The following is a 17459-nucleotide window of genomic DNA, read 5'->3' on the forward strand; positions in this document are numbered from 1 at the left end:
TAAGGTCTTCACGATGTGTATTTTCACTCAGGAAATATAAAAAAAAATTGTGCTGAAAAAAAAATATTCAGCTCAATCAAGAATTTTACAAATCTCTGTTGCTTATAGAAAATTTATAACAGAACTTACACAGCGAGACTTTGGCTTGCTTCAACATCATAACCAGGCCTTCTAATTAGAACTCTTCAATGAAGAATCATTCAACAAGAAAGAGGAAATTTTGACCTTAATCCTAGCAGCATTCCATTCAAATTGCATAATAAGCATATCTTAAATAATATTTCAAGAAATACAAGTAATTTCCAGTCAAAGTTAATGAAATATTTACAACAAAATGATATCAGAATAACATAGCAAGACAATTATACAAATAATTTAAACAGTAGATACCACATGACCTGGGCTTTTTATTATGACAAAAAATTTAACTTGACGTTAATCCAAGGAATATTCCATTCAAGTTACATGGATAACATATCCTACATGACATATAAAACATACAAACAATTGATGCCTCTGAATCCTAAAGGCCTAAATAGATATTGACAATTGATGCCACTATGAATCCTAAAGGCCTTAATAGATATTGATATAGATGGACCTCAAAATAATGGTCATATTTAATAGTTAACGAAACACAATACCAACAGCCTAGTACCCGCCAGTGAAAATATGCTCCCAAACGTGACTGTAACACAGTTTTAGCCAAGAAACCAAACTTAAAACTACTCGGACAACACACACGTAGACATCAAAAAAATCAATAACACCTTCAGGAAAATTCAGTTACTTTAGTCTCAACAATGTGCCAATCTCAGTCCCAGTCATCATACTGATCCTGTCCAACAAGGATCAATTGCTACATGGTAATTCACCTCCTTTGTCTCTTTGTCTTTCCCTGCCAATTAAGATAATACACATTGTTAATAAATATCTTCATGAAAGGAATTGACCTTTAAAATATGTTAAGTTAATAGGGAACATTTGTAACACACATCTGCTTGCTTATATGAACAGTATAGTACAGCGGTTTAATAATGTCTTTTCAACACACTGTTGATGCCAAATTTTATGTCGCATGACGTTGTGCTTTCTGACTTTGGTACTTTAGCACTGTTTTCAAAATGCATCTGATGTCTATGCTAGGTCAAGGATGTCTAAAAGTTGCTCAAGATTGACTAAATTTATAATCAATTTTAATTTCTTCCAGATGAAAAAGTTCCGCCGAAATAATCCTAGGCTCATCCACTCTGAATTCCCACTAAGATGGCATTTCAAGAAGGATAAATGCCTCCCTACCACCTTACTGCAAGTTACAAGGCTATGCAAGGTCATTGTTAAATAATTAAGTTTCCAAGTAGTGTTATCATGGTAACACTCAATATTGAGTAAAGATTTTCTAGGAGTCCTATTGCTAAATACAATTTTCTTAGAAGTCCTAATGCTAGGAGGGTCATAACACCCATATTAAATATAGATTAGTTATATAAAAAGTTAGATTACTTGTTTCAAAATGTATAAAAAATGCGTTGTTATGTATCCAGTGACCCCATTATCAGCAGTGGTATCGGAGCTATAATGAAACCATAGCTATATTCAAGAAGGCTGAGGAAAGAGTCATTTTTGTTAAACACACATGGATAGCAAGACAATAGGAAGATAAATCAGTGACTGCGATTTTTATTAACAATAGATGTACATTTATAGTACAATAGGTGACTCTTGGGATTCAGATCCCAAGGTCTCTTGGACTGCTTTGTCCATTCAACTTCCACGCTAACCCTTTAGGATTAGGTGTCCAACATTCCCCCCCTTAATCCGAAGGGTTATGTATGAGTCCAAGAAGAGAGCTGTAATACAAAATGTGCAAAAAATGCATGGCAGCACTAGGCTGAATGTGCTCTATGAAATGTTGGTAAAAAAGGGCGGTGGTTTAAGGATGACCACCAACACTGGAACGCTTAGTGCAGTTCCTGGAACTCTTCCAAAACTGGCAAGAAATTGAAGTTTTCTGCTAGAGGAAGTGATCCTATTGTTTTAAAGAGGGAAACCTTCAACCATAAAAGGGAGGTCTCACCCCGCATAAAAGGTAAAACTTCAACCTAAAAAGGGAAGTCTCAACCTGTGATGGTTTAAGGATAACCAACAACTCTGGAATGCTTAATGCAATTCCTGGAACTCTTCCAAAACTGGCAAGAAGCTGGTGCCTTCTGCTAGAGGAAGTGTTCTCAATCTGTGATCACGGGCATCTTTGTCTCTGGCTGCAACTCTGAAACTGGTGTGGCAGGTTGTGGCTCAGGCTCGCTTGATGTGACTTTGAAGCTTGTAGATGACCATCATTTCCCCCCCTGTCAGATACAAGGTGAGAAGATGGAGAAAACTCAACTGCAAGACTGTTCAGTACTCTGGAACAAGTTCTGACATGTGTTTGGAATATCTTCTTGGCTGTTGATGCCCATTGCCAAGAAGCGATCCATCCAAGATGAATCTTTGTTCTTGCAGGACGTTTGTTTTTGAAGCATCTGTTTGAAGAATGGCTGGTTTTATGACAGTGCTTACATGGATGAAGATCAAAACAATGATCTTTCAGATGGCCAACTCGATCACAGTGTTGGCATTTCACGATCTGTTGTTTTTGTTGTTGTTGTTGCTGTGGAAGAGGGGCAGAATCTGGAACAGCTGAAGCTGAACTGTCATGAGGAACAGGTGAACTGTCATGGATGAAACCAGCACTTTGAAACTGAATGGGCTTGGCATAGTCTGGAATATGAAAGGACAAGTCCTTGTCATATCCAAGACCGGTTCTGTGCTTGTTGTGGACAAGCTGTTCCCAAGGTCTGATGATGGGCTTGGGAAGTGCAGATTGAACCTCTGCATCTGCATGTAACTTTGCTGCTTTATCTGACTGAACTGTAACATTATTGACTTGCTGTTTATGGGAGTCTGCTTCATTGTTCTGAACAGAAACAGGTTCAGAATGATGACTCCACTGGTGTAATTCTTCCTGCTGTAGCTTTGTTTCAAGCTGCAAAAACTCAATATTCTCATGTGCAGTTTGCAGAGAGGTTTGGATGTCAAAGAGAGTTTCTTTGTTAACTTTGACCATCTCATCAACAGTGGAATGAATTAGGATATTCAATAACTTTAATGCATCTTCAAGTCTGGCCATTTTTCTTCAATGTCACTTAAAAACACAACTGAGGCAACAGCAACAGAAAAATAATATTGTACTCTTACTACAAGATATTGTAAGGGCTTATCAAGTGGCAACAATGTCGCGAAAATGGTTGATGGAGCAGGACCTGAGTAAGCTGGATGTTACCAAGTTAAGCTACAATAAACATTTCTCGTCAAGCTACAATAAACACTGGTACAATCGTTTCAAGAATGAACTGGAGCATAACATCACCAATGCAAAAAAAAATATATAAATGTGAAGATGAGCGCTGTCCTCAACTTCAAACTTCAGAGCATCTAGCTGCTATGGAAATCATGCAAAATCTCTACAAGAAACTTCAAAAAATGTCTTCAAAAATGCTTCAAATTCACTTCACAATGCTGACGAATCACTTCACTTAGAGGTTGTTTCAAATTGTTCCATGGACAACACCAAATCTGCTTCCTCAAAAATTTCAACCAATATCGATCAATTCAAGCACAGAACTACCAAATATATTGCCGGTCGATATATATATATATATATGCAGTGTTCAATCCTTCAAAACGTTCAAGCGCTGAGCGGAGAGGGCATCCAATTGTCTTCTGTGTATCTTTACCTGTCACATCTGTGAAATACGTAGAGGCTTCGGAGAACAGGGCCCGTAAGCAGCCTTATATATAAATGTCTGCAAATAATACGACTTTCTCTCTTTGATTTCTTCACAACGGCAAAGGGAGCATCGCATCAGTCTTTGCAGGGTGCGTTCTTCCTTTGGCAGCCGAACTTTGTCTCTACAAGGTGCGTTCTTCCTTTGGCAGCCGAACTTTTAATCAGACTCTTTTTCCTTACACGCAGAGAACTTGGTTACACGATGAGATGGATACAACATATAAGTATATTCACTCTCATAGCATCGACACTGAGACTGAGACTTTGAATTCGACAAAGATATTTACACTGCAATAGCCATTGCCGCCGTTTCAGTAATTTTAATGATCGGTATTACCAGCACAGTTTTGAAACCCCACATGGCTTGCCACACTGTTATCCATAATATCAGATTATCATTGCTTCTGCAATGTCGTTAGCGTGCTCTTTTCAAACCTGTAGACGTCATGGCATGCAAATTCATATTGTTACGCGCTTATTTCATCATCTTAAGCAACACTACCCACAAAAATTGAGAACAAAGCCGATGAATCGAACACGACACAGAGGCATTAATGTGGATTCCAACGCTGCAGTCTATGCTTCTGTGTTAGAAATTTATACAAATATCGAAGCAGTGGGGCAAGTTCATGCCCGTATGATCACAGATGGATTTGAAAAAGATACATTTTTAGGTTCCAAACTTGTTGACGTGTACTCCACGCGAAGAACTGTCGAGAATGCGCGCCAAGTGTTTGATAGAATACCCCAACGTATGCTGATGTCCTCTGGACAACGAATTCTGAAAACTTTTGGTCGTTATATGTAATCTCTCCACTTGTCGAGAGTGACAAATCGGAAGTAAAGATTCATATATGTTGGTTTATGGAGGGAGGACACTCGACAACATAACACACAATATAGTGAAAATCGAAATCACTTAGAAGATTCGAGAAGAACCCAAAACACAACATGGGGAAATTCGAAATGACTTGGAGATTCGCCCGGATCTGCAGCTTCCGTCTCTAGGCCTGGTCCTGAGCGTCCTAGAACACAGGTAAACACTTTATTTTCAGAGGCAAGCCCAGTAATTGTTTGACGAGAGTATTCTGATGAATGAGGACCGGCTCAGGATATTATCCCATTCTCTCCCCAAGCCGAGCTTGAATTTTTTTGCTACCGATATTTACCTTTGACGAAGGTGAAATGGAACCAGCGTGTAGGGGAATCAGCTTTTTTTACAAGTGCAAGATTTAGCCCCGTCAATTCAATGACCTCAGAAAGGGGTCTCTGAATGATGGCAATACTGAAATCGCATCTTCTGAACCCCAAGGTAAAAGTAGAGCTGCGTTTTTCTGATCTGCCACAGCCACTGTATCGGACGAGGTCTTCAGCATATACCAATTAAAATTGGGAGCGGATATATTCACCATATACGCACCATACACAGTCAACATATACCACCAATATATTCACCATATACGCAACACAGTCAACATATCAATCTATAAAAAAATGCAGTCTTCAAATCCACGGTCACAGGCTCACAGCACTACGCAGTCACCATTTCAATCTATAAAAAACGCAGTCTACAGCACGTGTATATACCATTCAAAACTGCGCACTGAATGAACCATATCAGTCTTCAATAAAAAAAACGCAGAGAACTTAAGGCCTCTTTAAAAACTGAGGGAAACCACGAGATGTTTTCAAGATGTGAGTGTTCCGGCTTCTATACAAACAGGTTATGATATTTACCTTCGCCTCAATAGTTCTTACAATAAAACGATACCGTGCTCAAAGACCGTGCTCAGAGACCGTGCTCAAAAGACTGTGCTCTTCATATCAGAAATCAAAAGAATCAGAAGACCGGGGCGGTGAATGCAGCGGCAGGGTCTGCTTATGCTGAATTCGGTAATACAAAGGTCATTGTATCAGTATTTGGTCCACAGTGCTCGCGGATTGTCTACACTTAAGTAATACATGCAAGCAAGATGAGGCCGATTTTGATCACACTCCCACTGATTTTCTGGTGCGAAGGATCACACGCCCACCGATTGGTATGGACACAACGGAGAGCGCCTTGGGACCTATCTAGGACACAACGGTGCTGTCTGGTGCTGTGATGTCTCAAGGGACTCTGCGTGATTGCAGCAGATACTCGAATGTCCACTGGCTACAGCATTCAACTCTTCATGAATAACGCAGAAGGGAATGAAAGCGAGTGCAGGCCGTAGGGCAATCAGTGATAGAAACGCTCAGGTGTTCAATATCAACAAAAAAAACGCTCACATTCAGCAGCCCATTCCACGCTCACCGCACATAGGCGCTCAGGTATGTCAGAGGCAGCGCAGAGAGGGGCAGCGAATTGCCTGAATAAAACGCATGACAGAGGCAGCCTATTCAGGTCAGAGAGCGCAGAGGCAGAGAGGACAGAGGGCACAGTCTACAGCAGAGCAGCGCTCAAGACAGAGGGCGATAGACTCAGCCGTGGCAGCGCTATGTCAGGCATATGCGCAGAGAATATTGTGGACAGATGAGTTTATGCAGACAAAGGGCCAGGACTGCCATGCATATAACAGGCCACAAAAACACAAGTGGCTCCGATACCATGTTAAACACACATGGATAGCAAGACAATAGGAAGATAAATCAGTGACTGCGATTTTTATTAACAATAGATGTACATTTATAGTACAATAGGTGACTCTTGGGATTCAGATCCCAAGGTCTCTTGGACTGCTTTGTCCATTCAACTTCCACGCTAACCCTTTAGGATTAGGTGTCCAACAATTTTCCAAGGTGATCCTGTCAGGCAAAAGTTCAAAGAAAGTCCAAGATGCAAGTTACTAGAGATAATAACGTTTTAAAACCTTAGCCTTTTAAATTTATAAAGCTATTACTGGAAGCATTTTCTAATATTGGGGCAAGGGCTTTGCGAGCACATTGAAAAGAAACCAAATATCAGAATTGATATATATATATATATATATATATATATATATATATATATATATATATATATAAGTCAAAGTAAGATGATGCCTAATGAGAGGAAAATCCACTGCAAAAAACTGAAAGGAGGAAGATTAGACTTCAAAAAATTTGCAGACTAGAATGAAGAAGAGCTTGTGATGAGACACAGACCACCTGCACTTTGGATGCACAAAAAAGGCTCAGAAAAACTAAAGTAGAGCATGTGCACAAAAGATGCAGACCATTTGCATTCAAACCTTAAACATAAAACACTCACCCACATACCCATGCAGAAGGTGCTGATTTCATGCAAACCCAGAACATAGAGCAAATGGTTTTTGCATGAAAATCAGACACTTACATTGGACTTAAACTCAAAATAACAGGTGTTCACAGAGAGAACAGATTTTTGAAGTGAAGCATTGCCAGAAATACTTGAAGAGAAATATGGCATGCAAAAGAAGAGCAAGAGCTTACCAGAAATATTTACAAACATACCCAACCTTCAAATTGTATCAGCCACATAGAGAATGAAGCGATGACTGAAATTTTCACCATTTCTCAGTTCCCTACAACATCAATCTATTTTCAAACACACATAGACAAAGGAACCTTTTCCAAAAGTTTAATAGGAATTTTGCTGATCTGTAAATTGTTGTCATGCATATTCCTCTAGAATATTTCATCACACCAGATTTTACAATAGTATGCAAAGTGCTTTACATGTTATCCATGTATATACATGGATAACTCTAGGAGCTCTAGGAGAAAACTTTTCTCCTACATTTTGTTGTTGCCTCAAATCTAGCAGGTCTTGTAGATGGGTACCCTACAAGGCAAGCACTAGACTAAGTGACAATAATGAGGTGTGGTCATTGTCATCACAGCCACTACCCCCTGCTGTTTATGGACTTTCACCAATGGGAGGCTTTCTGTTAGATAGATCACCTACGAGATACTCTAGGTTCAAGGTTCAATGTCACACTAGAGGCTTATAGAGGATGACTCTTCTTAAGTAAAAGGCTTGATCAAGGAAAGGGGGGCAACTCACATCCTCTAATAAGGCCAAATTAAGGCACAATTGACTTAGGGCTTGACGTATAGCAAGCCAAATGAGATAACCTAGAGTCAATAAGCCAAGAAAAGGTTTCCACCAATGAATATTAGTAAACAAATGGTGCACAAAACTTTCAAAAAGTCCTCAAGTTGAATCTTTACACAAATGGGGGCTTTCCTAAGGCAAATCTACCTAGGGCAAGAGGATTAGGGCTTAAAATGGAGAGATTAGCCACTAAGGAAGGTTGATTTTGAGGCAACCAAGTCTTCCCTCAATGTTGAATCCTTCTACAAGCTTAAATTCTCCTTCTAGGTCACACCAAGCCCTAGCTTGGCCGCTTGTCCTTGAGAGGGCCAAAATTAGGAAAGAGAGTGAAATTTAGATTTGGGGTGAAATTGTGTGTGATCACCAAATAAACAAGGCCAATGCCTGTGAAAATTCCTCAACCAGAATCCCTACTGTAGCAACTGATGATATTACTCCTATTTGTTAAATTCCTTTAAACAAATTACTTGCAAATTCCTATGACAAATATCGTAATACATACACTGCAGCCTTCACTTAGTTAAATTATATGCGAAAACAAGAGAATGAGCAAGAAAGAAAATGCAACACAAATGACACTGTTATTTTTGGACAAATGTCCCTGAAAAAACCCAATGCGGGAGAATTGGTGCAACAGATTTGAGGGTTTATTATTAGTAAGCAGTAGAAAATTTTGAATACATCTCTGAATACCTCAAGGGTTATTCAATTGCATAGAGAGAAATATTGGCAGAATGATTTGTGAGATTACCTCACACAATCATTGAGAAAAATCCTGGCTGATCCAGACACTGGATGAAGTGCCTCTAGCAGGCCCTACGCTGCCTCTACGCGGTCCTCACGCAATCCCTGTATCAACCTCTCTAGGCACTGCATCACCCAGCCAGCTGATCGATTTGCTGCCCGTAGTCATTGCTCTCAACCTCCCAGTCTCACACCCCGACTCCTAGCTTCTGAAACTAACTCTACCCAGCAAAATCTCAGACTCTCTCTCACCCTCTGCGCTACCTCTGTGTGGCCCTGCGTCAGCCTCTGTGTGAGAGATGTTGGATCACTCTCTGCGTCTCTCTGTTGATGATTCTCTGGCTGAGAAAATCTCTCTCTCTCTGGATGCTATCCCTGACCCTCAACTGTAAAAAATATCCTCGATCAGAACTTCCTCCTAAGAACTTCTCACTTCAGAAATTCGTTCTCTCTATCTTTCAGTGTGTTTTCCAAATGACCCTCAAGCTTCCTTAAATAATCTTCTTGTTGACATTCAACGACCCAGATTAAAAGTTAATCAATGGCTAAGATCATTTTAAGCTTGATCATTGTCTTCTTCTAGAAGTTACACCCACAATTAGATTAATACCCATTAATATTTTTAATTTCCTAAGTTTAGAATTAGGGGCCCATTATAAAATATTTATGATTTTAATAAAATTGTTTCTAGGTGGAATTTCCCAAAACGCTTTCTGAGTTCTTTGGAATACATGTGCCCAAGCCTCCCTGCAAAATTTGAGGCCTAGAGCACATCCAATGCTACCCCAAATCAACAATGCCTAGTCCTTGGGAAGACGGAATTATCTTTGTGAGTGATCAATGTCACTTGGGAGAGATATTACAAAGGTTCACCAAGGGGATTGTCATTCACAATTTCAAACATGAGTAATGCATACAATGATGATATATATATTCTATACAATAGATCTTTAATAATAAAAGCACAATAAAAAACCCTAGTTTATCAATTCATTCCATACATTAGTGTTATAGACATTTTTGTGCCTTACAGCATAGAGCATGAAATGTCAATAATCTGAGGGATCCAAAGTCCCTAAACATGTTGTTCTTACCCTTAGAGGAACAAGGTCAGCAAACCACAACACTACAAATCAGTTCTCCACTGAAAAACACTCAAAAACAGGTCAGTTTTGGATCATTGCAGCTGCTCCACTAGGCATCTGCGCTGCATAGCAGGTACAACAAAGGCTACCTGCGTTGCATAGCAAGTAGAACAAAGGCTACCTGCGTTGAGCGTACTTGGACATGTGGAGGAATCTTTTCTCAATGTGCCAGTGCCCAGGAAGCTTCTAAAATGACACTTGGATCAGAAGATTCGCCTAATGATGAGTTAAGAGGTTCTAAAACTCCAAGTGGAAGGCAGAAACTCTGAGTGAAGGACTAAAGAACAACTGGAGTTGAAGAGGACAACAAGTCACACATCAAGCTGACTTATCTTCACTCCAAAACTCTATATAAGGATCTCATCCCATGGGATCTGGAGGCCGGAATTTTGTGCAGAGAATTGCTGTTGGTTTACAGTTGAGAGTATTGGGTGATTGCTTGAGGGAGGTGAAGAAGAGATTTCTCTCCGTCGGGAAGGTGATGCTGGATTGGACCTCTCATGGTTGTATCACCGCCTGAACCTTACTTCCATATATTAATAAAGCATTTGAGGTTCTTCTATTCGCATGTGTTTCAATGGTGTATTGTCTTACTTGCGTCTTTGATTTATGCTAATCCTTGAATCAGTTATGCATGCATGCTTCTTGTAGTTTCCTTTCTTTGTCTTGTTTGCAGGATCTCGTGTAGCTGGGCCCGTGAAAAGACTTGGAGCTGGGAGCAAGCGGCAATCAAAGGAGATTGGATTGACCATTTGCGCAAGACATCGGTAAGTGGATCTCTTCCTTTTATCTCTTGCATGTCATAAAGAAGAAACTTTAGATAGCTTTGCTTTCAGCTGTTGCTAAGGAACTGTCACCCTTAGAGTGGGTTAGGGTCATTCCGAGTTGGATACTTTCCCCCACAACAATTAGACATAAAATTAAAGATTTATCAAGTACAAGGTTCACTTACAAGACAAAATGCATGACGTTATGTGAAAAATAATCTATAAATATTAGTTAACTAGGGTTGTATTTAAGCCAGGGCCTCTCTCCCTATAAATCATTCATTCATTCATTATTAATCAAATATTTACAATTGCTAATAATTGTTGAGTTTATGTGCTTCATGTGGTATTAGAGCTAGTTCGATCTTCGGAGCGCTTCTTGGCTGCCCAATGTTGTTCCATTGTTTCCGTTCTTCATCCACCCATTCACCATGCCTTCCGCCCAATGTTCGCTTCTTCCGCCTTTGTCCGCTGCCCCTGTAGAGCCTCTAACTTGCACCTAATCATCCATTATTACCTACAGCTTTTCCTCACTTATCTCTCTCTTTTGCCTTATTTTCCTTATAAACCTACCCAGATCATTACATTTGATGTCTTTAAGCATGATTTGTGAACTTTGCTAATGTTTGACTGTTCGATTAGAATTTTGGAACATATACAGCAATTCCGCAGCTATTCAGAGATTCCGCAGCCTTTTTGTTGTTTGATATACTCCACGTGTCTTCTCAAGGAACGGGCCACATGGGCATGTTGGGGTGGACGTACACATGGATCGTATGCTATTGGTTGAGCCAAACCAGTCACGTATGCCCTTGGTCAACGCAGGTGTTCTCTCGGTCAAACGGTCAAGTTCTAAACGGTGGCACAGGAGCCGTGAGCAGCTGGGACACGGAACTATAGCTGGCACTTCCTCCACGCCACGAAGACAGCTAAAGACAGGATCCAAACATAGATTTACCTCCCATGATGACCGTTTCCTCCAAAAGTGCACGAAGTTGCCTGCGTGTTGCTGCACAAGTTAATTAGTTAAGACTGCGTGTTACTGCGTAGTTAATAAGTTAGGCTATAGTTGCTTAGTTCACGCAGAGGGTAGTTTGCCTCTGTGCTTATAAATAAAGCGTGTGCCAACGCTTATAGATTAGCTTTTTGAATATTGTAATTGCTGTGCTGATTTTGTTATCAAAACTCTGTTTTAGAAGGCTGTTTCTACAACACTTTTTCACTGTATTTTGACATGCTGGTTTTATAAAAAGAAGACTGTTTCTGTTCACCTTTTGTAGCTGATCTTTTAGTTGGTTGCGTGGATGGAGGGCCCCCATCTATGACAGCCCGTGTACATAGTGTTTGATTCCATTTTCTTGCCGTCAGCAATTTTTATTTCTTTCATCATGTATAATAGTGTACCATTTGATTTCATGTCATTTCATTTCCAGCTTTTATTTTACACTGATCAGTATTGTTTTCTGCAGGTTTTTAGCCCAGGATTGTGTGTTTTGTGTATTTGCTTTATATCTGATGGTATTTTCAGTTGTCATATTCATAGTTGCTGCCTTTACTTTGATTTTCTAGCTTAACTTCTAGCTTAGTTCCTCAAGCTGTATGCTAACACATTGATGTTCTCTTTATCATAAGTTGTTCATCTTTAAGAGATCAGAATACTAATAAATTACAGCTTGCTTTGAGTAGCTTTTGGCTTATATCACTAACTCTTTCTTCACTTGTTACACATAACAATGTATGTTGGAAGCAGAATGCTGAAGAAAGGCACAGTGGTGTTATAATTTGTCATTTAGAGCTTTATCACTTTTTAGACTTATCTCTAACTACTTCCTAATCGTGTTTTACATAGTACTATATGTTAGAAGCAGAGAGTTAGGAAGAGATGAACATTATCATTGGTTTTTAAAGTGATTTTCTTATCCTTTTATTTGCAGCAGCATGAGTAGTGAATAGTGCCATTAGAAAGTGGTTCTTTGCTTTCAGTTCATTTCAAGTTATTTATTTCTTTCAATCTCTTTCTTTGCAAGTTTAGAAGGTAGTTAGAAACCACCAGTCGCACACACTCACTCATCTAGAATTCACCTTACACACACTATCACTCATCTGTTTATAAAACTCCATTCCATCTTAGGAAGATAAATTAACCACAAACAACACCCCAAACGACAAAAAGATCTAAGAGGTTGCTTAAGTACATATAGTACACCTTCACTTCATCAGCTTACGAGCTCCTGGTTGACAATTTATGATAGCAATTTAGACAACACTAAATTGACTAAACATTTTGGCGCCGTTGCCGGGGAAGTGAAATTAAGTAGCCATATTCTTAGAGAAAAAAAAAACATAAAATTTCAAGGAAAGAAGTTGATAACCTATCAAAGCATGCTCTCCTCTTGCACTTCAAAGTGATCTGGAGGATCAGAAAGGAGAAAGTTATTGATTTAGTAGTTTCTTGAGTATGCTCTCTTCTTGCACCTAGAGTGACCTGGAAGATCAGAAAAAGAACTATTAACTTGACTTGAAGAAAAATAATAAAAAAAAATGACATGCATAGAGCTAGAGATTCTAGGGGAAGGTTTTTAGCTAGAGCTCGAAGTTCAATTTTTACAAGTCCATCTGCTTCAAGGGATAGACAAGAGACACCTCCCTTATCTCCAACCGACACTCCTAGTCCTAGAATTCCTGGAATTCAAGAGCCAAGAGTTGACTCTCCCACACCTTCTATTGAATTTGAACCAGGAAGAGACTCTTCTCTTTCTCCTACAGAAAGACCAATTGTAATTGAGGAAGTAGAATCACCTGAAGAAGAAGGAGAAATCTCTTCTCATTCACCCTTTGTAGAGGAACCAGAAGATTTTGAAATCCCTAGGAGAACCATCATGGCAGAGGAAGAAGGAGGTGGTAGAGGTAGAGGTAGAGGAGGAGGAGGAAATAACAATAATAACGGAGGAGGTAGAGGTCCCCTTGGAGGAGGAAATAGAGATGGGGATAATTCATTTGGGTTTCCCATTGTTAATGAGGATTCCCGAGCCACTATGAAAAATATATCACCATCTGTCCTCCCAAACTTCCATGGGTTAAGAACTGAGGACCCTGAAACATTTTTATTTGAATTTGAAGTTGTGTGTCGAACTTATGACTATCTGGATGATACTCAGAAACTCAAATTGTTCCCCTCAACATTAAAAGATCAAGCTTTGAAATGGTTCATGGGGTTACTCACTCAATCCATTAGGTCTTGGGATGAAATGAAACAAACCTTTTTGGATAGGTATCAGGACTATTGTATGCCTACTAATCACAAGGACGAGGTATTTAAAATGATACAAAGAGAAGATGAGAGCTTGGAAGATTTACTTGAAAGATTTCAATATAACTTGAAAAGAGCAAAAATGAGTAGCTTGGATGAAGAGACCTTAAAAGCCCTCTTATTAAAAGCCATTAGGGATGAATGGATAGATATCTTAAACATGATGGGGAAAGGGGATATTTCTCAACTTTCACTCAATGATATAGCAAAACTCTGTATCCATCTCTCAAGGGGCAAATCGAAAACTCAAAAAGGGCCTAGAGATCCTTCTCTCCTTAGAGCAAATAAATCTGCAACAGGATCAGTAAGTAGGGCTGAAATCGGCAATATGCTTGATGAATTCAAAACTGACATCTTAGGGAGTCTTAGTGAACAACTAGATACCCTTAAGATTCACAATAAACAAAAAGCAGAAGCTGAGGCTTTGGCCATCTTTTGCCCGAAATGTAGAAAGAAACATGCTTTAAGGGAATGTCCCTTGGATGCACACGTTGTAGAAACATGCGTAGTTTGCTCAGAAACTCATGAGACCAAGGATTGTCCTTCAATTCCTGGCCTCAAAGCAGTCTTTCAAGAGGATCCAAACACACTTGAATCTCTCTGTTTTGTTGCAAGGAGACCTTGGCAAGGGCAACAAAATCAAGGGTTTAACAACTCTATGAATTTTCAACCCCAACCAAATTGGAATCCTTGGCAACAACCTTGGCCTCAACCTCAAAATGCTTTTCAAGCATGGATACAAAGCATGCAAAATCCTTATGGGAGACTTGCTCAATTTTATCAATATCCTCCATCATTTCAGAATCAGCAAGCTCCACAACTTCCAAATCAAGGTCAACAACTATCATTGCCATACCCTCAACAACAACAACCTCCTCCACAAAATCAAAATTCTCAACTCTCGCTTCAATCCCAGCAGAAGTCAAATCAACTTCCCTCTCAGCCATTACCAAATCCAAATAATAGGAACCCTCAAAATGCTTACATGATGGAAGGTCAACCATTCCCTACCTATATGGTTGTTCCTCTCAATGAAGTACAACTCAGATCAGGTAGGATCCTAGATCAACCTTCTACAAGTGTTCAACAACCAAGCATTTCTGAGGAAGAATCTCTCAAAGTCAATAAGGGTTCTGAAGTATCACTTCAAGACCAAAATATCCAAAAAGAAAAAGAAAAAGAATCAACCTCTACAACTCCCATAGTTGAGCAACCTACATCTTTAGCTACACCTCCTTTTCCTGAAAGATTACAAATTGACAAAGGAGTGGAAAAGCAAATTTGGTTGCCTGACTATAGTTTTCTAGATGAATTGAAGAATGTCTGTATCAAGATCCCCTTGTTACAAGCCATTAAGGAAATTCCCATTCTAGCAAAGACAATGAAGGAGTTGAGTTTGAAGAAAACAGTAAAAAGAACCAGAGATACCAAAAGGATACATCTAGTTGGAAAAATTGCAGACATTATGATGGGTAAGATTACCATGCAAAAGTATGTGGATCCTGGTAGTCCTATTGTCAAAACTCATATTAATGGGGTTGAAATCCCAAATACTTTGATTGACTTAGGAGCCGCTATCAACATCATGAGTAGACAGACCATGGATCAGTTAAAGCTTCCTAACCTTCTCTTTACACCTACTTTACTGCAACTTGCAGATCGATCAATCATTAAACCTGATGGTGTATTGGAAGACATTCCAGTCTCCCTAGACTCTTGGGAATATCCAGTTGATTTTATGATTCTAACTCCCAAGAACAATCTAGGAGGACATCCTCTTATCTTAGGAAGACCTTGGCTAGCAACAGCTGATGCTTTCATCAGTTGTAGGTCTGGGGACATGTATATATCAGATGGTAATTCCACCAAGAAATTCAACTTGTATCCCCCAGCAAGAGCAATTACAGAAATAGGAGAAGATGAGTGGGTCGCTGATGAGGATACTATTCAACCTGTTCTAACCATCTCTGAGATTAGTGAAGACAGTCAAATTCTAAATACATTAGAAAATTTTGAAATACCTTTAGAATATGACTCTACACAGTTTCAGTTAGAAGCAGACATTGAATATCTCTCCTCTAGACAGATGTCTCTCTTCTCAATGGAAGAGTTTGGTAGTTCTACAGTTGAAATCCTTCCAGGAAAAACATTGAACATTAACAGAAACTTGGAAAGACCACAACAAGAAGAATTAACCAAACTTTTGCAAAAACATTCCACTGCATTTGCATGGGAATACACTGACATGAAAGGAATCGATCCTAAGACTTGTATTCATCACATCTATATTGAAGAAAACAGCAGACCTATTAGGCAACCACAAAGAAGGATGAATCCAAACCTTAGGGAAATCGTGAAAGAAGAACTCCAGAAATTGCTCAAGGTAAACTTCATTTACCCCATTTCAGATAGCCAATGGGTTTCTCCCTTGGTTATAGTTCCCAAAAAGAATGGTAAATGGAGAGTTTGCATTGATTATCGAGAATTAAACAAGGCAACCTTAAAGGATCATTTCCCTCTACCTTTTATTGATCAAGTACTAGACACTTTAGCAGGTAAAAAGTATTTCTCATTCGTGGATGGTTTTAGTGGGTATAATCAGATTCAGGTAGCACCTGAAGATCAAGACAAAACCACATTTACTTGTCCTTGGGGAACTTTTGCCTACCGAGTACTCCCTTTTGGATTATGCAATGCACCTGCTACTTTTCAAAGGGCTGTATTAGGAATCTTTTCAGATCTAATTCATGATTGTGTAGAGGTCTACATGGACGATTTCACAGTTTATGGTAATACATTTGAAGAAGCTTTGGAAAATTTGGAAAAAGTACTGATAAGATGTAAGGAAACAAATCTTTCTTTAAGTCATGAAAAGTGTTTTATGATGTTTACTGAAGGGATTGTTTTAGGACATCATATTTCAAGAGATGGGATTAAGGTTGATAGATCCAAAGTTGAAGTCATCTCTAAGTTACCTATTCGAAATTGCCAGAAAGATGTTAGAAGTTTTCTTGGGTTCACTGGATATTACAGAAGATTTATTGAAAACTTCACTAAGATAGCATCTCCTCTTTTCAAATTGCTTACCAAAGACTGTGAGTTCAAATGGGATCCTGAGTGTCAATATGCTTTTGAAGCTTTAAAAACTAGAATATCTGAAGCACCCATCTTAAGGGGGCCAAACTGGAAACTCCCTTTCCACATTTCTACTGATGCTTCAGATATAGCTCTAGGAGCTGTTTTGGGACAAAAAGACTTGATCCCTTATGCCATTTATTACACCAGTAAAACTTTGACTCCCACTGAGTTAAATTATACTGTTACAGAAAAAGAGTTCTTAGCTGTGGTACATGCGATTAATAAATTTAGACACTACATAACCGGCTATGAAACCTTTGTCCATACTGATCACTCTGCCATAAGATATTTAATGAACAAACCTGTTACTAATGGCAGAGTTACAAGATGGCTTTTACTTTTACAAGAATTCAACATTACTGTGTTAGATAGACCTGGAAAACAAAACACAGTAGCTGATTTCTTGTCTAGAATCCAAAACACTAATGAAGATTCTCCAGTAGAAGATAAGTTTCCAGATGAATACTTG

The 17459-nt window shown here is 39.1% G+C and overlaps 1 protein-coding gene across 2 annotated transcripts in view; it reads right to left on the reverse strand.

Moving 5' to 3' along the window:
* Positions 1 to 371: 371 nt before the first annotated feature.
* LOC149146382 (chromatin remodeling protein EBS-like) overlaps positions 372 to 17459 on the reverse strand; it is a 116251-nt gene continuing 99163 nt past the window's right edge. For both annotated transcript variants that reach the window (XM_089446579.1, XM_089446578.1), the window contains one exon: positions 372 to 898. In XM_089446579.1, the coding sequence (XP_089302705.1) occupies positions 853 to 898 (46 nt within the window). In that variant the 3' untranslated portion in view covers positions 372 to 852. The remainder of the gene's footprint in view (positions 899 to 17459) is intronic.

The sequence above is a fragment of the Pinus tabuliformis genome, chromosome X, assembly GCF_031772625.1.
Source record: "Pinus tabuliformis cultivar Carrire ecotype Pingquan chromosome X, CPIR1, whole genome shotgun sequence".
In the NCBI taxonomy this organism is placed as follows: domain Eukaryota; kingdom Viridiplantae; phylum Streptophyta; class Pinopsida; order Pinales; family Pinaceae; genus Pinus; species Pinus tabuliformis.